The sequence below is a fragment of the Nipponia nippon genome, unplaced genomic scaffold (genome assembly GCF_047370975.1).
Source record: "Nipponia nippon isolate SJK-2023a ecotype South Korea unplaced genomic scaffold, ASM4737097v1 scaffold_2, whole genome shotgun sequence".
NCBI lineage: Eukaryota > Metazoa > Chordata > Aves > Pelecaniformes > Threskiornithidae > Nipponia > Nipponia nippon.
The window spans coordinates 111,582,953-111,610,732 of record NW_028262336.1 but is presented as its reverse complement, the minus strand read 5'-3'; the positions used below and the strand labels follow the sequence as shown (position 1 = coordinate 111,610,732).

Sequence of the window (27,780 nt, the reverse complement as noted above, 5' to 3'; positions counted from 1 at the left end):
CTTTGCATACTGTGCTCGAGCTCATAAAATCTCAACTCCATGATTAAAGAAAAAAGGCTCTGAATGTCAGGGGTAGCTTTTATTCACCACCAGTCACTAAAACTGCAGGTTGGAGAATACACGATTTGCAAATAATTAAAATACAGAATTTGGTTATAATGAGAATCACCATTCTGAGTCTGTGACTGAAATGAATGAAGTCTTCTATAAATCTTGGAACGTGATAAACACATGAACAGTAATATTATTATACCCTAAATCAAAGTGAATAGAGACACAGAAGTCACAACAACATTTCTTAAAGCAGCATCTCGTAACAGCATGCAAACCACCTCAAGTGGCCCTTGCTTTTCTATCACCATGACTACAAATCTTGTCTGTGCTCTGGCCATTTCTTGCTTCAGGTACTGTAATTTATTTAGTTACTCTCCACGTTCCTTTGTGCTCCCTTTAGCCTAACAAAATCAGTCTAATTGCTCTTCCATCTATTTTCCACTTCTCATAAAATCGCGTGTAACTCCAGATGCTCTAACGCTCTCTGCAATACCGACCCCTTGGTGTGTATGTAGCAAGAGGGCAGGCTCAGGCTATGTCATGAATTTCCATGCACAGCAGATCTGTTTAACCATCCCCTGTGTACATAGCGATACGGGTGTGCAAATTTAGAAGTTACTTTTTAGGAAGCCTTGTGCAATGTTGTGAAATGCAAGCAAAGACCGTGTTTATGTGCAACGAGCGTTTTCCTGGCCACTTGGAATTTCACAGTTACAGCTGCTCTTCACTTTGTGCCCATTTGAAACATCATGGTAAATCCTCATCTCGTCAAAGGAGAGGAGGTGTGTGCACGGAGTGGGTGACACCAAACGGCGGTACCGGCGTAGCTGGAGTTGTTTGTCTGGTGGCGCCTGAAACACGGCACTGCTGATCGTGCCACCCCCTTCCCTGATGCACCCGATCATTTCCGCCTGCACCTTTCGAGTGGGGAAATTATTTTCTAATCTGTCCGTGACTGTCCAATTTCATATCCCTGTGGGTTTTTTAATTTCTTCTCCTGAAATCCTTGCTGTTATTACATATTCATTCTGCCTCAAATAGATTTTTTCCAATATAAAAGTTTCAGTTCTCTCTAAATCTGCTTTCAGTACTTCCTCTATTTTTCGGGGTTTGGGGAGGTTTTTTCTCTTTCATTTTATTTCATATAACCAGTCTCTCATTAAAGGCCTAATCTGAAGCTTTTAGTTTCTGTCTCAGTATCTTCTTCTTGAAGTGGCCCTTGCTTTTCTATCACCATGACTACAATTATTCTCTGTGCTCTGGCCGTTACTTGCTCCAGCTACTGTAATTCGCTGACAGCTACTCTTCAGGCTCTTCGCTACTCCCTTTAGCCTAATCAAAAGGTTGTTAATCTCCATTCTCCTCCCCGACACTTGAAGGATACCATCTCGTTTCTTAATCTTGTCATTGGCTCCCTGCCTCCTCACTCTTCAGAGGTTTTCTCTCCTTTCCCCCTCTTCCCTCTCTTGCTCCCTGCGTGCCTCCCGATGCTCTCCTGCCACAATACCTCTTGCCTTCTCCCACCCTCCGTTCCGTAGCCTGCCTTTATTTTAGTAGCTGCATGAGTTGAAGTAGTATCAATTTTACAGGGAGGAGAACTCGTACAGAGATTCCTTATCTCCTAAAGGTCATCTGTGGGGTCCATGACAGATTAGAAAAGAAATTCCAGTGTTTCTGAGTGGCATCCAGTCATTCCGCCCCAGGACTCCAGATCTGTCCTTCAGACCTCCTGCCCGGGTGATTCTTGGTCTCTGCAGGATCCATTTTTTCCATCAAGACAATTGCCTCGTGGGTTTTCTTGACCATGTTTGACTCTGAATTCTTTCGGAATGAAATTAGCGTTTCTGTATTTGCAAAGCACCCAGTTCACCTTTATAGTGCCATATAAATGCTTACCCCATCGTAATTATAGTAGCCAGTGGCTTAGACATGCTGTACTGTACTCGGGGAGGAAGCAGACAGATTTCTGTGCGTCACACAGAGGAAAGCGACAGCCTGTGTTTGCTCGTTAATTAAAACATTTCAGTGACTTTAGCTTGAGCAATATGAAACTGCCTTGGATAGCCTAAATGTGCCTCAATTAAGATTTCAGATAAGATCTCCTGCCAGAACTGAGGAGATGCCCTGGTAACAGTGACGGTCAGGGCAAAGTGCTGGCTGGAAGCATGGGAACAGAAAGCACAACCCTCACCTTCTGGAGCTTAAGGGACAAATATTCCCAGAAAATTCTTTGTGTCATAAAGGATGAAAAAGGAGATCCATCGTTTTTCTGGATTTATTGTTGTGACCGGTTCAAAGGCCCTTGGCCCTCCTTCCACTAAATTAACACAGCATTGACTGGGGTAATGGTTGCTTCTGTCCCGAACCGAGAGCATTCCTGTGGGGCCACAGGGAGTTAATCCCATGTAGCACCCGACCGTCTCTTTGATAGTCTTTTTTTCATAATTAAGCAACTGGGTAAAGCATGGATCAGCCTTGGCCACATTGTTATACCCAGCCTCACCAGAACCAGAGTCAGTGGGTGAATATCAAATACATTTATTGAGGTTGTACTTTCACTGAACGGTTTACCGTGAAGGCAAAAAAGTGCCAGAATGATCTATACTGACATCAGGCCTCTGGTTGTTGCCTGTCCTTTCAGAGCTGGAACAGGTTGCCTGGAGAGGTTGTGGAGTCTCCATCCATGGAGATACCCAAAACCTGACTGGGCATGGTCCTGGGCAGCCTGCTCCAGCTGGCCCTCCTTGAGCAGGGGTTTGCACTAGATCATCTCAAGTGTTCCCTTCCAACCTCAGGTATTCTGTGATTCTGTGAGCTGGGCCCTGCTAGGTTTGTATCACCTACATCCATACGTTCATCCCAGGCAGCAAAGAGAATTCCTACATGGGATGCAAAGCCCTTTGTCTGCAATCAAAGCAGGGTGGGGGGAGGAGGACCCCTATTCATCCTGTAATGAAAGTTCAGCTGGAGAATTGTTCTTTCCCTAACCTTATTCTCCTATTCACATTTTTGATGACTAACACTTGGGAACCCAGACTACAACAGGCTGAATTTATTCATAGTCCGAGCATTATGAAAGCACCCTCTGAGGCAGTTTCCTCTCACGCTGCCACACCATTGAAGGCAGCCCTGACCTTCGGGGACCACCCTCTTCAGGAATGGAGGGTTATTCAGCCTGCATCCTGTTTGAGAACCACACGCCCCTCCTGAGCGGCCGGCTCACCGCCGGCGCATGGGCCTGACCGGTTGTTTCACAGCGTTCCTGCCCTTCAGCACTCCTGAAGCCACCGGTTGCGAGTGTGTGACCCGCTCTTCCTGGTGCCGGGTCAGAACTGAGCTCCCTCCAGGCGTACGCAGCTAAAGCAAGACTGATCCCCCAAACCTGCAGGCAGAGGTATTGGCAACTTGGCTGGCATCAGAAGGAAAACACACCCTTGGGGTATAGCCTTGTGTATCACTTAACCTCAGCTGAATACGTGTAGGAAGCAGCGATCTGGCTCCCGCTAATCCTTATTCAAGATAAGCCCTTTGAAGTCCGTGTATGCTGCAGGCAGGGCCAGCTTGGCATTTTTGCCAAGTCGGTGAAACGTTTTGACAGCAACTGCTTTCCTTCTCCTCAAAACAACAACTGGATCTTGTTCTGCTTATTTTAATCCTGAAAAAAACCTTCATCACATTTCCGTCTTGCTCTGCATTACTATGAGAGAACACCATTGCCACCACGATTTCTCTCATGCGTGAATACACAGACTCACTGCACACAAATCTCCCTTTTCTCAGTGCCCAGCCCGGATGGGCTGAGAGTAGTGTCTGTCCTCGGTTTCCTGCTGGTTCCAGCGAGAGGCTGGAGGAAGAGAGAGCAGGTTGCAGAGCAGAGAACAGACTGTGCTTGCCATTCTTCGTGCCGGGGAGAGTCAAACCAGTCCTGCCTTACAGGGAATCACAGGAATGTAAGGCTGGGAAGGATCTAGTTTAGGCTCTCCCTCTTCACTATGGCAGATTTTTGTCTAGTCTTAAGAACTCCAGTGCAAAGATTCCACACATTTCTCCTTGGCAGCTTGGTGCAGCGTTTCATGTTGTGTTGGAAGCTCTGACTTGAGGTTACCCTGGGTACAGATTTGCTAGGTGTCTTCTTTTCTGCCCAGAAAAATTGCCTGCACAGATTTTTGAGGATTGTCTGTATCGTAGCTTGGATAGGAAGGCTAAACATGTGGAAAACCTGGACATATCCCCAGGACCTGTGCTGACCTATTGTACAATCTGAGTGCAGGAAACCAGACCAGGAAGCACTGATCTTATTCTATGGATGGGATGCAGTTGCTTGGTGAATACACAGTAAATTCAGTGTGTCCCAAAAGTGTGGGATTTACTACATGTAAGCAACATCTCCGATTACAGAATCAGAGAGGAAGTACTGGATTTACTGCATAGGCACTGCAGAACATGGCAGAAGCAGGTAACACATTGCAACTATGAAGACACACAACAGCAACTGTGTGATGCCCAGGGTATTGGACACTGACATTGCTGCAGTGTCTTGGGTCCTGCTTTGATTGGCACTCATCCTTTGTGGCGTGCCCCAGCCCTTCGCATTCTTCCCCAATTATTATTTTTCCCCCATATTAGGCTCACTAAGTGAACATATATTTTGGGGGGACACCCTGGGCAGAAGCACAGCAGCCCTGTGCTGGCTGCAGGGCGTGACACACTCACACTTATCTTAATTATCCTGAGGTGCTGCTGCCCTGTGCCCTGCTGCAGCCCCAGCGCTGCACGGCAGGTGCCGGGTGGCGGGGCACGGGGGTGAAGAGTGGGGGGAAATCAAAAGGTACCAAGTGAGATACACAGAAGAAACACGTAATTCTGGGGAGCTGTACTTTCCTCCTTGTCTTCCACCACTCCTCACAGTCATGCTTTTATACCGAGGCACAGCTGTTTGCATGACCACAGGGCGACCTAGAACCTGACCTAGAAAAAGGGGAATTCCACACTAAATAACGTTTTGGGTTTTGCTTGGGTTGTTTTTACTTCAGCTGACAAGCAGTTGTGCTGGTCTGACTGAAGCTGCCATCTGACTGTCTCTGAGCAGAAGTGAGCAGCAGGGCCAAGTGTGCCTTAGGCTGGTGCTGCGCTGAAGACCACGACCCCGATGGCACGGTAGCAGCAGGGATGCCTGGCCAGCTTCACCATTCCCCCTCCGCCATGTCCCCTTCCCCTCATCATCCTCTCCACGGCAGCTGGGGTATGTCGCGCAGTGCCATGGGTGGCTGTTGGGTGAACCGGTCTGGGGAACTGATCCAGCTGAAAGATAATCCACCAGAATAAAACCAAAACTGACCATTTTCAGTGCCGTCCCTTCCTCAGTGGGGTCCGCTGCATGGGTGGAGAGGAGCAGCCAGGGGACAGCCTGGTTCGCCCTGCGCTGCTGCCAAAGAAGACCCCCACGATCCTCAGCCTTTGTCACATGAAGCCACAGCCTGAACGCAGGCAGTTTCCTCATCCCTAAATTAACTGTATTCTCATATTTTGTTTCTCGGCACAATCTTCCATTCTGAAGGGAAGGGTGGTAATTTTTCTTGAAATTTCACATTGTTTTGTTAGCAAATAAACTCATGTTTGACACAACATCCGCCATGTCTGCCAGAGCGGCAGGGTTTTCTTTCTTTTCTCTGGCTCTTTTCCTCCTTGTTGTTTTTTTTTTTTCCCCTTCCAGTATTCTCTTAATTTAGACTGGACCCTCCTGTAACAGCAACTCAGTGACTTGCTTTGGGCAAAACAATTTGTACACTAGATTTATTGTCTTCCTGCTTGGATGTCCATCTTGTAATGTCTTCCGCATCCAAGCACATCCAAGTTTCTTTCTCTCTTTTTTCCTCTCTACTTTGAGTTTAGTGTTTTGAAGGAAGTTGATCAAACTGAGCATTCTTGTGAATTTGAGCTCGGTTGCCAAGAATGTAAGTGATTCATCCCCCTGTAAGAAAAAGCGCTGGCAATAAAACATTCCCCATTCCCCTTTTTTTACATGCAAAATACTGTTACTGCTCAAAACAAGCAAATCTTTTTAGTCAGAACAAAGTGTTACACTATTAATTGCACGACAACTAGAATTCTTAAAATACCTTTAAGCTCTATTCTTAGAAGAAGGAAATATTACCATCAGAGGCCTTGAAAGCGATGAGATGTAAATTACAAGCGCTAGTAAAGCACAATGAAATGGTACCTTGCCTCATATCCTTCATATTGTTACCTTACCCTCAGCAGGACCAAATCCCAGCAGTTTTTCCTTTGCGCTTTGTGTTGCGGATATTTTAAGAACCCTTCAGGGAAATGCAAAATAATTTGAGGGGGGAAACATGTTATTTACTTGAATGAGGACAGCACAGGAGCTGAACAGTCTATTCAGCGTGGGGAGTTTAACGTCCCGGTTTGTCCCCGATGGCGGTGCTGGTGCGGCAGGACAGGCGCATGCCTCGGTGCCACTTAGCAAACCCCAGGGAACTGCCACGGCTGCGTTGCCTGTGCATGGACACCCCGCCTGCGCCGCGCCTGCCTCACCCCTCTTCTGCTCCAGCGCTCCAGCAAGTGAAGGTTTTTGCACGTCCATCAAGCAGAGAGCCTGCCGATCTGCACACTCCTCCTCAAGAAGTCAGAGGGCTTGTTTGTAGTTTGAAGTAAAAAAAAGTAGTGTGGGATCAAATATGCATTGTTACAGACGGGAAAGCAGGATTCATCTTTTCTGGGAGTCTTTCTTTAAAAGCTACAGTATTAGTAAAAGATTGCATTGCTGTTTGTCATAGCTTTGGCTTCGCTCCTGGCCGGGCCAGGAAACAGCGTGCACAAAGTATCATTTCCCAGATTTCAGCAGTGTCCACGGAGCCTTGCTCGTGCTCCGTCAGTGACGCAAAGGCAGGACCAATACCACTTTCACCTGACATTTTTCAAACCTACCAAGGACCAACTGCTTTCAAGTACCTTTTACCATCTATTAATAAACTCTGCCAGCTAGTCTCCGATAAAGCCAGTCACAAACCTGATCCTGACAGCCAGGCTCATGGGACTGCTGTCCCAGCAAGAAACCAGGACTCGTTCAAGCAGCCTGAAGAAACTGTAAAACCTCCCGCAGTTCAGCTGTCAGCATCCAGCGTGTGCAGAGCTAAAGGAGCTGTACAACTCACACCCCGCAGCGAGCTGGAGGAGGATAAGCTCCAGTGCCCCCAGAAGCAAGTGCACAGCCCATTCTTGGTGGCCTTCTACCACGGATGCCACCAAAAATTACCAACTTAAGAAAAGTGCTCAAAGAAAGTGGGATGAAAAAGTGTTGACCCAAATCCAGGCATCCCTGAGTGCAAGATGGAGTGAGAACTTCTCTGTGACTGACCAAAGATTTCTTCTGCCATCTAAACATAAAATCGTGAAAAATGTGTAATGTCTTCGTATGCCAAATCACATGCATCCGCTGGCTGTAGTTCAAAGAAGAACTACGAGCTATGTTAACACAAATACACAAATCTTCCCCCTTCGTTTGCAGCCCAAGATGAAGGACCGCTCACAAATGTCTCATTCTGACAAGTCTTCATGGTTTCTAATCAGAAACCAATTAGTAGCTTCTACAGTGTATCATTTCATCTTTGGTCTTGGCTAAAATCCCTTCTGAATCTCCTTCACGTTTGATGGCTGAAGCATGTTTGATCGGTAGCTCCATATTTTTATGGATGAAGCCAGACCCAAGTCTGAAACAAGTGATCCGCAGCCAGGCTGCTGTACTTCAACGGCATTTTAAAATCCGGCCCACACATCAGAATTTGTACATAAGAACTTAGCAATAACTGTGCCCTGTGTTCTAAATATTTCACTTTTATATTTTCAAAACATCATGCTTAGCTAATCGTTCATCTCTAACAGGCAGGGAATCTACCTCTACCTCTAGTAATAGAATTTTTCCAATTTTTGTATTTGAGAGTTTCACCTCCTTTCATATAAGGTGTCTCTTTTTCTAGTATTTGTTTCACTGAAAAATCTGAGATCTCTTTTTTAAAGGTAACATTAAGTGATAATGGTCTTTTAAAAATCTGAACACCTGCATTAAATTGGTGTATCAGCTGGTAATTATTATGTCTTTGCATTCCCCAAGCCCAAATAAAACACCAGAGCATATTTTATCTTGCTTCATATTGAACAAGTCTAATCTAAGAAGTGTAGAAGAGCCATTTCTCTTGCTCTTCTATGCCCTGAAGTTTTATAGAAATTAACCTGAATTATTCTTAGCTTTGTACCAGGGGTAACAAAGCATAAAGCTGACTGTGAAGTAGTGTCAATCTAAGATGTTTTCTTTTCCCAATCCACTTCTTTTTAAATAGTTTCTTTCTTTCCTTCCCCTTACTTCATTTGCAGGAATTTCCCCCCAGCGATTCTGTGAGGCACTTATTTATTTTCTGGAGTGCTGCACTTTCTTATACATCTTGTGAACATAAAAGAAGAGCACTGCTCACAGCAATCTGAAATGTCAGAGTCTGTCACGCTGTCACATAAAATAACACATCGCACAGCTTGTCATTTGAAAGCACCAGGTTGTGGACAGATGTCATCTCCTGATTCCAGCTGAACCTCTGCGAGAGGATGCCCTTTATCACCATCCCTGCTGGCCCACTGACGTACCAGAAGAGCCATTTGTGTGAACCCTTCCTCGCCCATTCCAGGCAAGTGCAAGGAAATTATTGTAAACAATTTAAGTGTGAAGTCTTTGCTAACCTGTTTCATTGTAATAAGTCTGTGGAAAGCTCATCATGACCAGCTCTGCCGAGAGAGCTGACAGGGAAGGAACAGCAAGAAGTGTAAAAGCAGTGACTCCTTCCCGCTGGCACCCTGGCGGCAGTGGGCACCTCTGTCCGTGCCCGTACGATCGCTCAGCTATAACCCCAACGTGCCTCCGTTGCTCTGCAGCAAGGCTTCGCAGCTTTGCAACAGCACGTCCTTTACGTTTCCCCAGCATCTTTTGCCACGTGTAAAATGTAATATAATACAACTGATAACAACAGCCAGTGGCACATGCCGAGATTATTCTTTCTTACTGAAAGGAATAGGCATCCACAAATTTTCTATCACTTTTCTTTCAAAGCTATTGCGATCCACGGAGCCGAAGTGATTCTGCCTTACATTATGCCTACAGGACATTCTGTTTTACTGGCACTGTTCCTGCCACTATCGTTAAGATTATGTCAGTGTTTCCACTAAGCACTGTGTCTCTGAGGAGCTTATGGTAACCAAGCTGTCAGAATTCATTCTGGGCTCAAACTTCACATATTGTAAATTTCCAGTGATGGACATTTCCTTTCTTTAAAAAAACATCAAGTTAATTGATATTGCAATATATATGACATAGCAGTCAGAAGAGAATTTGGTTTGATACTGCATTATTCAAAATGTTGCAGGTAATTTATCACAGCCAGAACATTTTGGTCATAAGTGGCCACTCAGGCAAAAAAAAACCCAAAAACAAAAACAAAAACAAAAAACCAACCAAAACAAACAAACAAACAAAAAGAAAAACCAGAAAAAGAGAAAGTTACACAATTGTGTTCTCTGACCTGCACGTTGAGCCACAAAAGGTATTTCTGTGATGTAGCTGGGCTGCCTTGGGGTGCTGAGGCTTTGCTTTGTGCTTGGCAAGGCTTTCCACATGGAACCACTTATTTTGGAGGAAAGTTTTGCTCGACTCTTTATGATGCTGCTTCTGGAGGCAGGACACGTAATGGCTTACATGACATCAACCTTTGTTATGAAGGATAGGGCAGTGCTCTCATAAACTTTCTGTGGGGCTCTGTGAGACCTAGAACAAAACCAAGTAAAACATGACTTGCTGTGGCTGACAAGAGAGGATTTATTTATCAACACCTCCATTGTCGTTAAAGAATTGGTGTGGAATGCCACAGACACGGGGAGACTCTTTGTGTTGAGACCCATCGTCCTGGGGCAGAAAACAAAGAAGCAAATATCTGTTCTGGGTGTGTGGGATGCATCTTTATCCATCTACTATTTTCAATAGGAACTGTGTGTGCCACAGACTGGAAACTTCCGGAGATGTATGGCAAGCTGAAGAGAGCAGCATAGCCAGGGAGCTGCATATAAAATATATGTCCTTTGGTATACTCGGTCAGATCTCTTGGAATTCTCTGCTTTAGGAGAAAAGGTTTGAGTCTTTTAATATTATTCTTCCATGGGAAGGGAAAAGAACAGATATTTGGGGGAAGATACTGGAATAACCATCAACCTGGTCTGTTAACGCTTATTCACGGAAACGTTCCCACCAAAGCATGAGCAGGACTGTGTCTATCCGAAGGAGATACTCACCCCCTCCTCAGACTTTTGTGTCGTGTTCAAGGACGGGATCGCATTAATCCAGGAAGCAGCCAGGGAAGGGATTTGTCTGTGCAGGAAATGTGGAAGACAATATTAAGGACACCTCTTCCAGAGGATGACATCGCGAGGGGACGCGCTGGCTTTGCCACGCAGGGCGTGTGGAGGATGGTGCTGTTGTCCTCAGAGCAGGCGGCGCAGGTCAGACAGCCTCCATGTTCCCGGGGCAAACTGGTGGCAGCAACACCGGCAACTGGGAAAGGCACCAGCGATGAAAGTAACCTCCACACCTGGTTTCCCACCGCTGCTGTCAGTAGTGGAGCTGCCCCAGTGAAGGAAAACAAGGGAATGTAGCTACAAGGGAGCGTAGACAGGGGCCCGTGCTGCCGACGTAACTATCTGCAGTGAATTACAGGCTGACAAACTTCTGATGTTGGTTGTCCTCTCGATAACACACGTCTCGTACACAATTTTTAAAATTTCCACTTATTGCAATGACAACCCATTTATTCCTTCCTTACAGCGTACGAAGGTTTTTGTACTGAGGTAATTTAATACAAACAGTAGGGGGGAAATCAAGAATCTATGGTGGAGTATTACCCAAGTTATAGAAGCAGTTTATTACTCTATTGTGTGTCTAAAATTTCTGGAACATTGTAGCAGATGTATTTTATAGAGAAATGACAACACGTTTTAATGAAATCCAGGTTTAGATTCTGGCAACATTTCTTCCTTAATTTTATATTTTGTAACTGAGTCTACTACCCCACCAGGAAAAACCAATAGAATATTTAGTACATCTCACCATCACACCTTCATGTGTATTTGTATAGAGAAGAAAATAACTCTACGTGACAGACCAGGACTTACTTTTTCTTTACTTGAAACTGAATTCTGTCTTTCTCTGCTGACAATTACAAGTTCCAGTTTGTTCTGGTCTCTTCCAGGCGAAATTCAAGCAGTCACTACAAGTTTTGCTGGACCTCTCTTGCAAAACACATTCCCTGTTGTTGATTTAGACTGCAAACAGCGTTGCACCGGGTTGGCCTGAAGCGCTGTGGAGCTGCTCTCCAGCTCCCTCCTCTCACCGCTCCAGGGACGCGGGCAGGGTCCCATCCTGCGTCCCTCACCGGTGCCCGCTGTGGGCAGCAGCGCCCTAAGGAAAAAAAAAAGAGAGAGCCCCGCTGTTCCCTGTTGCCGTGCCCAGGCCTGTCGCAGAGCACAGGCGCACTGCGGACACCCCTCTGAATCCCTTGCACGCCCAGACGCATCAGGTGCAGTTTAGCTGCCCAGCATTAGTTTGTCTCTGCTGAATATGGATAAATCACAGTCTTCTAAAAAATCATAGTTCAGTCAAATATATTTGCTTTATGAGAACATTTCTGACACAGGAGTAAGCATCTCTGCCACACTGTGTTTCTTTCTCAAAAGTAGGTGGATGCTGCAGGTTTTCAGACAAACTGCTGTGGGTATTTAAAATGAACAAAAAATAATAGAAATGTGAGTGATAACGCTCATCTGCCTAAAATATTATTCTTGGAAACATTTTTTCTGAAACTGCAAAAAAAAGCATCCCGAGGATGTTCTTTCAGGAAACACCTGATGTGGCCAAGTTCCATCCGAATGGCAGACTGATAACATTTGGCAACATCACAAGCAACTATACGCAGGGTCCTACACTGGCACGCGTGAGGCAGCTCGTTTACAAGGCACAGCAGCGGCTCTGCCTTGCGTACGCCGCCCGGGTCCTGCAGCCTGCGCAAGGCTGTGCAGACCGACCGCTGCTACCGTCACGTTAACAGTTAAATAACAATTTTGCAATACTGTATAATAATAAATCCAATTTGAGACTTTGCTCACTAGGCTGGTTGTAAAGATGTTTGGAAGACGATTGTGCTGTTGCCAGAACAGGGCAGTTGAACCTTCTACAAGCAAGATAAAGACCGAGTCCTCTCTCAAACAAGCTTTATGGGATACACATACAGCCACGCAAAATTAAGGAGCGGTATGCAGTCCTGACTAGGAAGACCTCACAAATGTAGCCAGTAAGCCAGAGGTCCTGGGAGCCTCGGGAACCTGAAAACAGCACGCTGCAATGAGTGAGGCTAATTCAGCTTCTTTGAGCTGAGATTCAATGCACTCACGGGTCAGAAACGTTCAGAGTTCCTTGTTCTGGTCACTTGTTACAGTTTTTCTAGTTCCTTGGAGGTTTACCTCAATGGTTGGTATCCCAGGCCCAACTGTGCCATTCCTTTCTGTATCTTCCCAAGGACACTTTTTATTTACTGTCATCTTCTCTGTTCTGCCTAGAGAGTTTTAAGTCACACAATATCAACTGCTCCTTTTGTTTTCCCCTTTCAGTCACAATTTACTTATGGCGTTTCGTAGGCCAACAGGCTACTTGACCCACAGTGCTCCTCTCTAAACAGCTGTGGCAGCTTTTCCCAGTCCCATATCCTAATGGCACCAACACGCCATCTCATTCATGCCATTCCTAGATGCCCCAATAAACAATTAAAAGTTCACTATTTAAATAACCACTTACATGTGGTTATTGTATGTGGAATGTGTGTTTACAATTCTTAAAGAGGCAATTCACACTTCTGAGACCACTTGTCTCAGCTCTCTACAGGCGTTCCTCTCCGAAAACGTTTCATTCATATTTTGGGTATCTCTGTTACAATAAAGGCTAGAGACTTGCTTGTATATAGAGTTTTATTCCGCCTCACTACCTCAGTAAGGAGCTTTCATTTCCTCTATAGCATACACTATATATACATGTTCGCACATATATATACACCGTTTGCAGAGAACACAGCGTCCCTGACAAGCAGAGGGACGCCTCACCCCCCAAAACATAAGAAGATGTGAAGGGAGGGTGAAGCCATCAACCGCCTCCCTGCCACTGACGGGACAGACCCTGTCCCATTCCTGTTCTCTCCCGCCGTCTCCCAGCTCCTCCTGGGCACATGCTTCCACCGCTCACCTCGCACCAGGTCACGGCATCAGTTTAGAAAGCGTTAAATGCAACAAACTGACAAGAAACCAGCCCCCGGTGGGATACCTTTACCTCCAATTAGGGAATTTAACTTATTCTTGGAAGCATCCAGCGAGGGCCGCACCTGGCAGAAGGAAGGGAAAAAACCCTCCCATGGCTGAGAGTGAGGAGAGGCAGTGGGGAGCTGACTCCCCCTCCTTTGGCAGGGGCGAGCCGTTAGACCGACGCAGGTACGCGCGTGCGGGACCCCAGAGGGGTGGGGATCCAGTTTACCGTGTTGTGCCTTGTTTGACCAGACAGCACCGTCTCCAGTAAAACCCGCACCCCGCCGTCCAGGTTACAGCTCGCGTAACTCCGTTTTCAGCTCCAAATAATTGCCAACGCTCTCTTCCAAATACATAAGAATCTAAGATTTTAGACTGAAAATAAATTGCGATTGTTAATACAGTTCATGAATAATAAATTAAGTCATGCTTGAATTTACTTAAAACTCAAGCACATTAGGTCATTTTTCACATAAATAAAGCACTCCAAAAGTTCTAGCAGAAGGAACTACTTAAATTCATAACAGAACTGTGCTTTATTTGTTACAGCTGTTCCTTTAGGATACCTGATCCTAGACATAAATTCCTTTGTTTTGGAAATGGCGGTTCACATATTGAACCCAAAGCGTGTATTATCAGGGCAGATATAATTAATTTTAGCAGTGTAATAAACTGTATCGTTGCCTGGGAAATCAAATCCTGCAAATGGTGGCAAGGTTGAGTCATTCCCTTCGGTAATACAACGATGATATGCTATAACTTAACATAGATTAAAAACTGTACAATACTACCCAGGCTACCACAAGAGGAAGTTAATAAAGGCTGAGGGTGAACTCTAATAGGTTGTTGGTTCTCTTGTCTTTTATTAGGTGTGCCATAAATCAACTTTTTAAACCAAATGCTGTTGGTTATATTAAAGGTGAACTGCAAGAGCTTTTTTTTTCATAGAATGGACTCATAACTTTTTTTTTTTCTTGATGTACACACAAACCTCATAGGTGAATATATTTTTCTAATTTCTTTTTCTCCCCTACATATTTTTAAAATAAATAATACACTGGAAAGATACATCTACAGTGTTTGGAAATGCAAAATCAAACCACAATATCACCCTTAGAGCACAGCTATTCCAACAGTTATAACACCTTAACAAGCATAGGCTTTTTTCATGGTGCAGAATTTATTGTATTTATTTCTCTCTGATATTATACTTGAGAAAGCGATGCGGCACAGACAAAAATTCCCTCTGGATCTCCTTACTCAGAGCAGTACATTGCAGAATGGGGATCTGGAGACACAGCTTCGGTGGCACATACTTCTGCGTTGCACTCTGCTGCAAGCATCAACACAAAATTACCCGAGCAGTATAGGAACACTGTAATAATATAGCATCAAATATAGCTTAGTGGGATGGTTAAGGGCTGGGAGCATCTGTCATATGAGGACAGGCTGAGAGAGCTGGGACTGTTCAGCCTTGAGAGAGCTGGCTCCTGTCACTGTGCATCTGATGGGAAGGAGTAAAGAAGACAGAGCCAGGCTTCCCAGCGGTGCCTACTGACAGGAGAAGAGGCAATGGGCACATACTGAGATACCAGAAATTTAATTTAAATATAAGAAGAAAAATAAACTAACTTTTTGTGTGTGTGTGTGAGGGTGACTGAGCAGTGGAACAGGTTGTCCAGAGAGGTCTCCATTCCTGGAGGTACTCAAAACCCACCCAGACCTGAGCACCCGGCCCTTGCTGATCCTGCTTTGAGCAGGGGTTTGGCCTAGGCAGTCTCCTCCAGAGCGCCCTTCCAGCTGCAGCAATTCTACGAGTCTCTTATTTTGCACCTGCAAGCACATACACTTCTGCATCATTTTACAGGAGAATTTAATTTTGTTTTACTCTTGAAATGAGAAATAAATTCACAGCAATTGAGAAAATAACGTAGGTGTAAATTCCATAAAACCAAATATACAGCCAGTGACTCTAATATGAATAACAAACAACTCTCAACACTTAAAAAAAGTTATCACATCAGAAATACAGACCTCGCTCCTACTTGTTTTGTAGGACACAAGCACAGACTCAAATTTAACCTAATACAAGATTCTATTCTTGGAAAAACAAGACCATAAATGGAGAGCGTCTGCATTTGATACTTCCTGAATTAATATTAAGGGAAGCTCAGTTGTAAATACGATTTACCCCTTTCTAATTTATTTTAATCTACCATTAGTTACAGTGGTTGATTATATTATTTACCTATGTTAGGCATCTGTTTAAATCTGTCTCCCTATAGGAAGAAGTGGCTTTTTCCAAGAGGCATCAGTATCAGTAGCTTATGGAAATCTTTTCTAAGCACAAGAAAACACAGGCAATGATTCAGAGAATACGCGAGCACAACACTGAGCAGGAGGCGGAGAGAAGCCTCCGGCAGCGCATCCCAACCCCTGCCAAATCAGAGCCCGCAGAGCGCAGTGCTCTGCTCAGATCAGCGACTCTACCCCAGATGTTTACAGGTTTCAGGAAGAATCACGTACGCTCCTGTCAGACAACCGCCAGTCACCACAGCCCCGAACAGGGCAGCTGCCAGACCCAGCACGGCCTGGGCCAGAACAGGGTCCCCAAACCCCCCGCGGCCGCCCTGCCGGCCCGCACAGGAGCGACACAGGGGGCACCGCTCTCCCAGGCTGCCGCTCACCGGCGACGCCAGGGCAGGCTGCGGGGCCACGCCGCCAGGACCCCGGGAACCACCACCGCTCCGGCGGGCGGGAGGCCGAGGGCCGCTCCCGGGCAGCGCCGACCCCCCTTCCCCTCAGGCCCCGACGCGGGGAGGGGGGCGGGCGGCCCGCACAGCCGCAGCCCGCGGCGGTGGGGCGGCCCGCGGCCGCGCCTCCTCTCCTCCCGCAAACCGCCCCCGCGCCCTGTGGCCGCCTGCCCGGCCCCGCTCCGGGGCTGCAGCCGCCGGTGCCCCGCGGGGCCACCCCCGCCGCGGCCGACGACAGCTGACGGCCGCCCTCGCGCCGCTCCCGCCCTGCCCACGCGCGAGCGCTGCGAACAGCCCGGCCCACCCCCTGCCCCGCCCGTCACCGCCCCCCCCCCCTCCTCTCGCGAGATCTGCGGCGCCCGGCGGGACATCCGGGACCGCCGATTGCTGGCGCGGCGGGGCAAGATGGCGGTGGAGTCGCGGGTCACGCAGGAGGAGATTAAGAAGGAGCCGGAGAAGCCGATCGATCGGGAAAAGGTGCCGGGGTGGTGCCCTGCGTCCTCGTACGCCGCTCCCGGGCTCGGCGGGGCGGGCGCCGCGGGGGGGAGGGTATGGCGGCGCCGTGAGGCCTCGGGCCGGGGAAGGGGGGGGCGGTTGGAGATGGCGGGGGGTGGCGAGTGGCCCCTCAGCCTCGCCTCGCCCCGCAGACCTGCCCGCTGCTGCTGCGCGTCTTCACCACCAACAACGGGCGGCACCACCGCATGGACGAGTTCTCCCGCGGCAACGTGCCCTCCAGCGAGCTGCAGATCTACACCTGGTGAGTGCGCGGCCCCGGCCCCGGGCCCCCGCCGGGCTCCGGGGCCCCGCGGCCGGCGACTCCGAGCGGTACCGGGGAGCTCGCCTGGGTCGAGCTCCTTCTCGGATGCTGAGCTGCAAGGGGGGTTCACGGGGCCTGTTTAAAGCAGGCAAGGTGGGGAGGCTTTGGTGGGGGCCGCTGTGGTGGCAGCTGCGCGGGGGACGGAGCGCACAGCTGAGGTAACAGCGCTTCTGCCCACAGCCGCGGCAGCTTAGACGGGGCGTCCCTGGAAGCGCAGCTTCAGCTAAGTGCTGGTGGCTGCACGCTGAAACTGACTGCGGTCGAGTTGCCCAAGTACCGATGCACGTAATCAGAGGCTTGTGGTGTACCTTTGCTTATCACAACGGATCTGTTCAACACAGAGGTTCTCCTTTAACTAACGCTTAAATTTTGTTCCAGCAGCCCCGTTTTGTCAGTGCACGTAGTTGTCCCGGAAGGCTTGAACTGTTGTGTGAATGGTGTGTTGGTTTTAAGTCCGAGCCTTTTGAGGGAGGAGTAGTGTGTTTCTTTTTGTATGGTCAGGTAGCAGTGCTTTAACAGAGGGCTGCTTTTTATTGCTTTCAATTTTCATTTGGAGAACTGCTTTAGTCTGTGTTGCAAGCATGTTAATTTTTGTTTATAGTATTTTGAAGATTGCTTCTGAAAGTGAATTATGCTACTTTTTAAACCTTGCTTTTCCTTCAAGGTGTCCATTAGGGTTATAACCTGTATGCCGTATGGCTGAATAAATCCATTTCTGTGACTAGCAAAGCGTGCAGTTCTAATTTATGTCTTAATGGGATTTATGGACTTGGTCCAGGCTATTGATGGTGTCTGAGCTGTTTGCCATCTGCAGAAGTCAGAATGGGCATTGTCTGTCAACACACTGCCTCTTGGTTGCTCGAAGCCTGGAGTGAGTGTTCAGTCTGTATAATTAAGAGCCGCTTTAGTTGCAATGATTGAGTCCTTTTGTTCTTGAAATTCTAGAAATGAGCTTTAGCCCTGGTCTGGGTGAAGGCTGGGAAAAGGAGGAGTGCTGCCTGTTAGGGCAGAAGTGGAAATCTTGATGGAAATGGAAAACTATTCATGATTTTTTTTCTTTTATTTCTACATTTGCTCTAGTATTCAAGAAGCTATTTTAACGTAGACACGAACTTAGGTGAGGAAACACTTAAAGTGTTCATTTGTATAAATGCATTAATGCATTTTAAAAAGAAAAAAGTCCCCTGCTGTTTAAATAGTAACTTTTTTGAGAGGCGTGGAAAAGCAGAGGGTGAAATGTACACAGAGGTGAAGAGACTTGTCTAATAGCGTGGTAAATTAGAAGCTACTACAACTAGAGCCATGTTTGCAGTAGACCGTATTGTCTCCAGTGTACCGTAAGTGGTGAATTCTCCCAGGTGTTATAATCAATAACTAGAGCAGCTTCTTGTCCCTTGATCGTTAGACCAAAATGTATTGTTTGGAATGTCGTGTAGTTGTGAAATCAATGGCTTGCTACGTAGCTGAAATGTAAGATCTTACTCATCTTCAGGTATTGACAGAAAGTATGCAGAGGCAAGGAAATGTATGGTTAAGTTGTAGCAATATATTGATTCCACCTTAAACGGGTTTTGGGAAGCTTTTTTTATTGTTGTCGCTTTTGAGAGCGTGAACCGCTTTGTTTGTTTAATCTAGGATGGATGCAACTCTGAAAGAGCTGACCAGCTTGGTGAAAGAAGTCTACCCAGAAGCACGGAAGAAGGGCACACACTTCAATTTTGCGATCGTTTTTACAGATCTCAAGAGGCCTGGATATAGGTAAATGGCATTTCTTCTCCAGGTTAATAGAAGACTTCAGGCACTGGAGCTGTAAATTCTTTTCCATTAACACTGATTTTAAAGTTTATGATGAAATGCAATTTCTAAAGTTCTTGATAACAGATTATATGATGACCACTGCAAACTCTAAATTTTGCTTGGTGGCTGTCATTGTTAACGTGTTCCCAAAACAATGAAGCTGTGCGCTTGAAGGCTGCGGTTGCTGTATTGGTAACCACGGACCTACAGCTGGAGATGAAGCTTTGTTTCTGGTGATACGCAGCGTGGTAGGTCTTGTATCTGAGAACGCATTTGCGTTTTAGCAGTGATATTGTTGCAGGTATTCATCTTCCAAAACTGTGTGAGCTAACCTTTGTCAGCAGCCAGCGGATACGTCCTGCTCTGTAACGTGTGGGGTCTGTTCTGTGTGTGTATGGAAAGGGGCCAGGGGTTCTCTCTGGTATTTAACTTAATAGGGCAGAAGGTTCCCCCACCCCTCTGCCCCATCAGAAAGAGGATTTGGTGTGGCTTTTCTTGGTGCACCTGGTACTGGAGGGGAAGAACCCCAGCATCCTGTGCACGTAGCTAAATGCTAAACGTAGCGCAGAGGATGGCACGGGAGGGGTGTTGTGAGCTGATGCAGTTCCTGTTGTGGACATCCAGAGAGATTTGCCTCCCATAACTGCCTTGCCTTTTCTCGCCTGTGCGCAGGGTGAAGGAGATCGGCAGTACCATGTCGGGCAGGAAGGGCACAGATGATTCCATGACATTGCAGTCTCAGAAATTCCAGATAGGAGACTACCTGGATATAGCAATTACTCCTCCGAATCGTGCACCGCCCCCGTCGAGCCGCATGAGACCGTACTAAGCTGTTGCTTCTTTCTATGATTGCATCTTCTGTTTATTCCTACTTGCTGTTCTAAAGCAGGCTTATTTTTTTTGCTTTTGTTGCTAAGCAAGAACACCTGAAGACAAAGCTAAGCATCAGAAATGAAAGTTAACTTTTAAACCTTAACTTTTAGTTTATTTGTTTAGAAGAAACACTTATCTTTAGCAGTGCCATCATCCTATCCCTGATTGTTATAGTTTGAACAGCAAGTCAGTGTGTCCAGTGTTTCAAGATTTCCATGAAATACGACCAGAAGGATTACAGGTGTTCTGTAGTTCTATCTTGTTTGGAATAAAGATGGATGTTATTAATCTTTTGATAGTGTGGTGGTGGTTTGTTTTGTTTTTTAAAGTGGGTTTCTGCAGAGAAATTTGGAAGTTGGCCTTTAAGCAGAAGTTGAAAGGAGGGCCAAAGCCTTTACCTGATAACTTTTGGGCTTGTTGAGTAGAGGTAGGTGGCCTCCTGGGCCTTCCTTGTACAGGAGGATTTCTTAAACTGCTGCTGGCTGGATTTTGGAGAGTGAGCATGTGAACAGTGTGGTCGAAGGCAGGCAAGCTCAGTCTCATGCTCCCTGTGCCGCAGAGATGCGCTGCATAAGGCTGCCTGTCCTCCTGATCTCCCAGAGGGTCAGCGCAACACTGGAGGATGGGGCCTGTGGCTTCCCATGGCTCAGCGCTTGTCTGTTTCTTCTGTCGCTGCAGGGGGAGGTGCCTCTGGTCCTGCAGCGTGCTCCCGCCGTCCCGGGCTCTGTGCCTCTGCCGGCTGGCCACGAGCACCCAGCTGGTCCGCAGAGAGCCAGGCGCTTGTTTTCTGCACGTTGCGCCCCTGTGTGCTGAGAGAAAGGCAAGAGCAGAAGCAGAAGCTGTAGCTGCTCCTTAGGGCCTTCATCTTCCTCACTGAAGGCCTTGGCAGAGGCTAAGACTGAAGTAAGTGTTCCTGTCTGCTGAGGACAAGGCATGCCGCCTTTCATGAGCTGTGATGTGTATATATATTTTTTCCTCTTGGGAGTCCCTTGGTGCAGTATAGCCTGAGGGATTTTAGGTTCAGTTCTGCCCATGGTTCACCCTCTTCTGTTTCCTTTCTCTGGCTCCTAAGTTAGGGAGTTGCGATCTCAGCCTTCATGAATGACCCTGCAGAATCACCTGCATCCGAGTCGCTTTTTCCCCTAAACCTGAAGAGGTTGAAAAGTGTTCCCCACCCTTTTTTAAAGAGAGCTCAAGAAAAGACAATATAAATGCTGCTTTATAAACGACTGTGAGCCCGGAAGCGGCAATGGAGCTGGTCTAGTGTGGCCAGAGGTGGGACAGGGGGGTTGTGTTGCCAGGGCGAAGGCAGTCACCGCTGGTGCGAGGGGGAGGCTCTCCACGATGCTGCTGCTGTGAGGAGCCCGTGCATCCTAACGGCTCGGTGACTTGTGTGTCACCAGGGGCAGGCCTGGGACGCCTGCTGCCTGCACGCTGGGTTGCCGCCAGCAGCTCGGCCGTCTGCTTTTTGGCGCCTTATAGACCTGGGCAGACAAAAGTGAAGACCACTGCTAAGCAGCCTGCTCGCCACAGGGCATCATCCACGCTGCAAAGTGAGTGAGGCGAGTCCTGCAGTGAGCAGCATGCAATTACAGCATTGCACAGCCTGCTGCCAAAGGCAGGGACAGACCTGCCATTAGAGGTACAGAGGAATAGGGGCATTTCCTCATTTTTGTGTCCTGGTTTTTGCTTTAATTGTATTTAAGGATAATTCTCAAAATTAACTGTAGCCAATATATAAGGCAACAGCAGCAAGCGAGCCTGTGCCTGTGCCTCAGCTGCTCTGGGAAGTGGCTTGGCTTTGCTGCTGGAAGGGAGACGTGGCCCCAGGAGGGCTTGTGCCTGCCCAGCCTAGGGCAGGGCTTCACACACTTCAGAGAAAAAGAGGAACGACCTACTGGCTTTAGATTTGGTGGCCCATGAAGCAAAATCACCAGGAACTGAACATGCAGAACTGCCTTCAGCAGCAAATAGTTCAGCTTGACTGCTTAGGTGTGGAGTTCGCCTTCATGTGACTGCCATGGACGTATAAACCTCAGCGACCTCTTCCCTGGCTGCTTTGGGCTAAACATCTCTTGAGAAAGAGATTTGCCCTCAAACACTTGCACTTCACACAGAAAGGTAATGCAGAAGGGGAGAGCGTTCAACTTTCTGTACCTATTTTTATGGGAAAAGACACCTGAGAGATGAGTGCCATTAGGGTTAGGGGTTCCCTACACCAAAAATCCACTAAGCAATCAAGGCCAACAGCAGCAGTTTTGAACTCGGACATCAGGATACAATGAGCAGCTGTGAAAGCAGACAGCACCAGGGTGCAACCATCCAGTTGTTGCAAGAGGTGGCATGGTAAGTGAAAGCTGTCACCTGCTGCGCTCCTGGTGCACAGGAGGGAATTTACTCACAGTAATGAGGTTGCGTGTGTCGCTTTCGAAGCTACTGTAAAAGCTGAGGAAGGATGTCAGTCCCTCAAAAGAGCAAAATACGTATAGCACTGTGGTTCGGGGAAATTAAAACATGGTCTCAAAACTCAACAACAGTGGGCAATCCCATATGCTCAGGAAGCAAAGTGGCGTAGACAGCACTACATCCAAATCTGTGAATCCACAGGTCTTGCTTTGTCTGCAGCGATTTCATGAGGGATTTTTGTCCTGCATCAAGGCAGCTGGATGGGATGGGTTTTTCCCCTTTTTTCCTCAGAGGGGCTCGGGTTTTCTCTGCCTTTACCCCGTGACAAACACCTGGGCCACTTGTGCAGGTCTCCAGCCCCTGTGACCCCTGCCCCCAGCAGTGAGCGGGGTGAGCTGGGTCCCCCGGCAGGGCCGGGAGATGCGCCCTGCGCCCCGCCTGTGGGATGCAGCACAGTCAAATGGACCCAGCTACAAAACCAAGGCAACTTCCCCTAATTGCTATTTTTTACCCTCAGCAGCAGCTACCGCAGGCTGCTCTGCTCCCACAGATGTGGCTTCGTGTTTCTGTGCACCTTCTGGTGTGCCTTTCCTGCCTGTCCAGGTTTGGTTTGTCCTGAAGGACTCTCTGCTCTGCTTCCCCAAGCAAACTTGGTTCTTAGAACTAATTTTTTTTTACCAACATTTTTTTCAGTTTAATAAATTCAAAAAAAGATATATCAAAAATGCTTTTTTTTTTCCCACACTATGAAACCCTCCACCATCACCTTGTTACACCTTACATAAATATTGCTGCTGCTGTTGATCTTCTTTAGTCAGGCTTTCATTTAACATGGGGGGAAAAAAGATTCCTCTTTGACATGCTCAGGCCTTAAACTAAGGGCTCTGTGTTCGCAGTCCCCCTCTGATTCTACCACCCTCCACTATAGGTTCATGCATGCGTGTACACAGATACACACATATCAACAGAACAGAAGCTGCAGCCTCGGAAGAGCAGCCCTTTCCTTCCCTGCGATGGCAGCATGACCCATATAACGTTCTATAATGACCCTAAAGTGCTTCTGCAGCACTTTTGGGAGAGGCTGCCTGCGTCTCTGGTGGAAGCACTGGTATCTGGGTTAATTCCCTCCCTCGTTGAGCAGTGAGGACAAGGCTCGCGCACACACTTTGTCAATAACCTGGGCTGCATCAGACACACTCCTCGCTCCAGCACCGTGTTTATCATCTGACTGGAGCAGTCACGGAGGCTTAAGTTTTGCTTTATAGTTCTGGTCAAAAGCAGAAACAGTTGCGATGCGGCAGAAAAACATTAAGCGTTATCAGCAAGTTCTCATTCTTGCTATGGAAAGCACGGAAAAGTGAGAAGGTCTCAGAAACCCCATTGTGTCAGAACAAATGAATGACGACAGCCATGGTCGTGTTCAAAGAACACGTGTTAAAAAAAAAAAAAAAGCATCAGTTCCTCCGACAGAACAGGACCCTGAAGAACGTGAACTGTAAAACACCCGTGTTGTGTCGTGCACAGCTGGCGCCGTGCCTGGCCACAAAGACCTGGCGATGAGGGGGGATGCCTGGCTGGCACACTGCGCAAGGCACTGGAGATAAGAAATGGCTGAGGGCTGGGTTCAGAGGGGCCGGGGTGTTCGGGACCCTCCCTGGGGTATTTCCAGTCTCACAGAACTGACAGGCTTAAGTAGAGACATCCTGCCCCAAAACCTCACTTGACCTCTTCAACACTCAGCAAGAAAATCCAGTGAACGCTGCAAGTGAGAGCTTCAAGGGCACCTCTGGGGGAGCTCCTCTTAGTGCTGGCTGAGGTGTGAATTCCTCACCCCATGCTTCAGGTGTGCAGAAAATCATGAGTTAGTGTCTTCAAGCCCGAAGAGACTTGAGGGTCTTTAACAGGGGCCTGAAACTGCACCTGGCCCCGACAACCACGCTATGTATGCTGTTCACATCCAAGTATTCCTTTCCTTGAGTCCTCAGTGCACGTTTGGGAGATGTAGAAGACCTCCCAGTGCTCCGTTGCTGAACAAGAGAAAGGAGCCAGCACAGCTGACCCTTTTCCTTCTAGTCTTCTGCTGAGGTCTTCTAGCTGAAAGCTATGATGCACATCCCCCAGGTTTCAGAGGACAAGAGGGGAGAGCCCCAACAGTGGTTCCAGGTAGGGCATTTGAAGAACAGCACCAGGCACGCAGCAGTCCCGCACCAACACCCCTCGCTACCAGCTGCTCAGCTGGGGCTGTGCACCGTCCCACAGCCCTTGCTTAGCCCTGCCTTTGGTTTAAGAACTGTGCTGGAGAGCAGGAGGCTTGTACCTGAAAGGGAGAAAGGAAGCATCTGCATTTAATAGTAAAGGTTTGAAACACAGTCCCAGCAGCACCACATCACCACAGCCCACGTGGCCAGGAATGACCACGGCCCTGCACCAGTAGGGCGCTTTTCCAAGGGCGAGGTTTGTCACAGTACCTGCGTCCCCTCCAGTCTAATTCACGCACAACCACCCAAGCAGCTGTCCCAGGGAGCGGGAAGGGGTGACAGGTGGTGGGGTGAAGAAGAGGAATTGCTTCAGCTGCATGGAAGCGCTCACAGAGCGACAGTCCCAGGAAACCTCACTGAAGCAGCCGGACGGACAGGATACGATTGCCCGAGCAGCTTAAACCGCCAGTGAACGAGGACGTCCTGGCTCCCACCCCCCGCCCTTCCCCTTCTCTTGCCTCAACAGCCCTCAGTGCCCTTGCAGGTGAGCAGTGATTTGGGTCAGTGTACAGAGTCCACCAATAATTTAGCCTTGGAAAACAACAATTAGTTCCTGGCGGCTGGGCAAGGAGGAACGGCTTCCTGTGCAGCCACAACTCCACTGACACAACTGAGGGCGTGGGACCTGCAGCTGGGGGAGAGGAAAGGCGGGACCGTGCAGTGAGGCTTTGGATTGGTTTGCAACAATTGCGTAAGCAATCATTAGGGAGCGTGACCCCAGGGCTTTAAGCCAGAAATACATTATGCCCAAAATTCTGAAAGTATTTGAAGACCTTCCTGCTGGGTATTCTGCAAACTATCCTTTGCTTGGTCTCTCCCCAGCAGAAACGCCTGTGTAGCAGAGCATCTTCTTCCACGGAGCGCTTCCTGTGCGCACACATTTGTGCTATTTTTTTTTTTTAACTCTTCAACTTGAATTAGACAAGACAAGATCAAAGAAATTCACGGACCTGATCAGCTCCCTGCCATGGTGTCAACTGCCCCTTTGTAAAAGTGGATATTACCATAAGAACAGCATGAGGTTTCACGTTTAAGTTGCTAGATAATATAGCCAGCATTGGCTGATGTCTTCCTGGTAGAAGGCTGTATTCCTGTGGACTAATGCACATGCGATTCCATAGTGCGGCCACTGGATGTTGTCATTGCTCCTTATAAATGCCATGGTCTCTGTATTACTGTCCCATGGGGAAACAAGGTATTCCCAAAACACAAGGCAGCTCCAACATCCGCTACAGCTGTTGATGGAGCACATACAACCACCACAAGTACTGGAACACCTGAATAATGACATCAGGGAACAAAGCAAATATCACATCTTACAGAAAATTTAAAGCATCCACGATGCTTTAAAATAACCAAGGAAGCCTGGACTCCAGTTATTGCTCCAGTGATTTATAAACACATCCATAAAAGCACAATGGGAGGCACTAAAAGCGATGCTTGTCATTTATCCATTTGACAACCATCTGGGAGGTTTAATTTCACTGCAAGATCTATATTTGTATTTAACCTCAGGCAAAATATTTCCAAGATAAGAAAGCACTGACCACCTGAAGGGGCTTCCTAGGCAGAACAATCGAGACACTCCTCTGACAACAAAGGGGATTATGGAGAGAAGCTTCTGTTAGCTGACACATTTGATATACTTAAAAAAAAGAAAAAAAAGAAGATTAAGAATGACAGCAAATGAAGGAAAACTAAAGGCTATGCTTTTTTGGCTGCTTCCCAGATGTCCCTAAATACTGAAGTGCAATTTTATGCTGGGCTCAGTCTTTTCTGACTGCAGGCTACTGGTAGAAGATGTGATCCCATTCTCACCCTTCCCTTCCATCTGCTCTAGCACTCACACAGGCAGAAGCCGAGTTTGAGATTACTGTTGGGGAGGACGAACTAGAAGAGAAAACAAAATCAATTAGCCTTTCAGTGGCTCGGCAAAGGGAAGGAATCCATCGTAAAATTGCACAACCCCTAGATTCTGTGCAAGGGAATGGGCGAAACAGCCTCTAGTGGAAGCAGCCCCCAGTCAAACCAAACGAAGCACAACACAGAACCATACTCTGAGTCAATTTTGCCTGTTTTTAGGTGACGACTGTCCCTTACAGAACGACTGCCTTTGCTACTTATTCCGCTACCGTTTATCCCAACTGCACGTTCTGACAGGCCAATGCTGTTATCAGATTCACCCCACACAAACCAACATGTAACTTCTGTTTTAAGTTCTTTTGCATTATTCTCACTCTGACGTGTTATATTACTTTAGTGCGCAGTGGGATGAGCCTTTCTTCAGCAGCAATGCTGGCTTAAGTGGAGTTTTACCCTCCTCCAGCCCCATGGCTATATCCTTGCTTGTTCCAGTATTTGAACTGGTGCAGTTTATCAGATGGCCACACAGCCACCGGAGTGAGAGAACTGATCTGAGTAGGAAAAAAAAGAAGACAAAACAAAACACAGAACTTTCCCTCCCCAACTTATTTTGAACACAAATCAGTTTCCAACACTGCTTATACTTTCACTTCTGCCAACTTTTCCCTCCCCTACCCCCAATACTCAAACTAGTGCTTAGGCCTCACTGAAACCTAAAAAATTTTCAAAGGTAGAAGCACGACAAACTAAAACTAGTTTTTGGTTTGCTGCTCTGCTTATAATCAACCTCAGAGCAATGGTCCTGTTATAAAGAAGAACTTAAGTACGAACAGCAATATTACTTGTATTACGGTAATACTATAGGCAAGAAAAACAAAACTAACTAATAATACTTCATTTTCTAGATTCCAAAAAAATCTCATGCCAGCATTGAGTAGACCAGAAGATTAAGATTTCAATTGTCATCTTGAAGATAATTTGTATCTCAAAATATGGAATACCTTTTATATTAGTTAATGAAATGGCTATGAAATGTAGCAGAAAACATTGTTTTATAGGCAAGAAAAATGACGCAAGTGGCTTATGGTGATAACCCCAGCACTGCTAGGTACAACTCTAGTTCCGTAATGGAGGAAAGGCCAGTGGAGTGCAATGCTCAAGTTTAGGGAAAAGACATTTATAAGCCCTTTTGGGAACTTCATTAGTTGAAGGGGGGGGGGGGGGGGGCGGGAAACACAGCAAGATCCAGGACAGTAGCGCTGCTTGTTCCATTTCATGTTAAATGGAGTCTTTCAGGATATCTGGCTTGCTTCAGAGCAAGAAAGTAGCCATGAAGTGCTGTGGAGGGAGAATGCAGGCTGTGAAACCCTTCCTGCTCCATGCTGGTAAGTCTGTCTGGGTGAAAGATTCTGCTCTGCAGCAGAATACTTTGTACCTTTTTAAGACCATGAAATTCCCTGACTAGCATCCAGCCCATTAACTGGTTTTAGTCTGTGAAGATGCTGCTATCAGGTCTGGCCTTCGCTCTCTGAAGGAGTTAGGCAGAACAAGTAAGTGCTTTTAT

At 47.2% G+C, this 27,780-nt stretch overlaps 1 protein-coding gene and 1 long non-coding RNA gene across 2 annotated transcripts; one reads left to right on the top strand and one right to left on the bottom strand.

Annotated features, from left to right (window-relative positions):
• Positions 1 to 127: 127 nt before the first annotated feature.
• Positions 128 to 16,352, bottom strand: LOC148055924 (uncharacterized). Its single transcript, XR_015705122.1, has 8 exons — positions 16,137 to 16,352; positions 15,698 to 15,789; positions 14,710 to 14,782; positions 13,679 to 13,824; positions 11,278 to 11,563; positions 10,402 to 10,729; positions 9,639 to 9,880; positions 128 to 6,025 (listed from the first exon to the last, which is right to left on the bottom strand). It is a non-coding gene; the product is annotated as an uncharacterized LOC148055924 (long non-coding RNA).
• A 174-nt stretch (positions 16,353 to 16,526) lies between these two features.
• SAP18 (Sin3A associated protein 18) lies at positions 16,527 to 19,982 on the top strand. Its single transcript, XM_087756868.1, has 4 exons — positions 16,527 to 16,679; positions 16,850 to 16,959; positions 18,655 to 18,777; positions 19,489 to 19,982. Exons 1-4 carry the CDS (start codon positions 16,608 to 16,610, stop codon positions 19,643 to 19,645), a joined length of 462 nt encoding a protein of 153 aa, XP_087612994.1. The 5' UTR covers positions 16,527 to 16,607; the 3' UTR covers positions 19,646 to 19,982.
• The last annotated feature ends 7,798 nt before the right edge of the window (positions 19,983 to 27,780 follow it).

Bases quoted from the DNA above. Each gene is read 5' to 3' on its own strand.
- SAP18 (XM_087756868.1), top strand. From the start codon at position 16,608: ATGGCGGTGGAGTCGCGGGTCACGCAGGAGGAGATTAAGAAGGAGCCG. The intron at 16,680-16,849 runs GTGCCGGGGTGG...CTCGCCCCGCAG, and splicing joins AGCCGATCGATCGGGAAAAG to ACCTGCCCGCTGCTGCTGCG. The intron at 16,960-18,654 runs GTGAGTGCGCGG...TGTTTAATCTAG, and splicing joins GAGCTGCAGATCTACACCTG to GATGGATGCAACTCTGAAAG.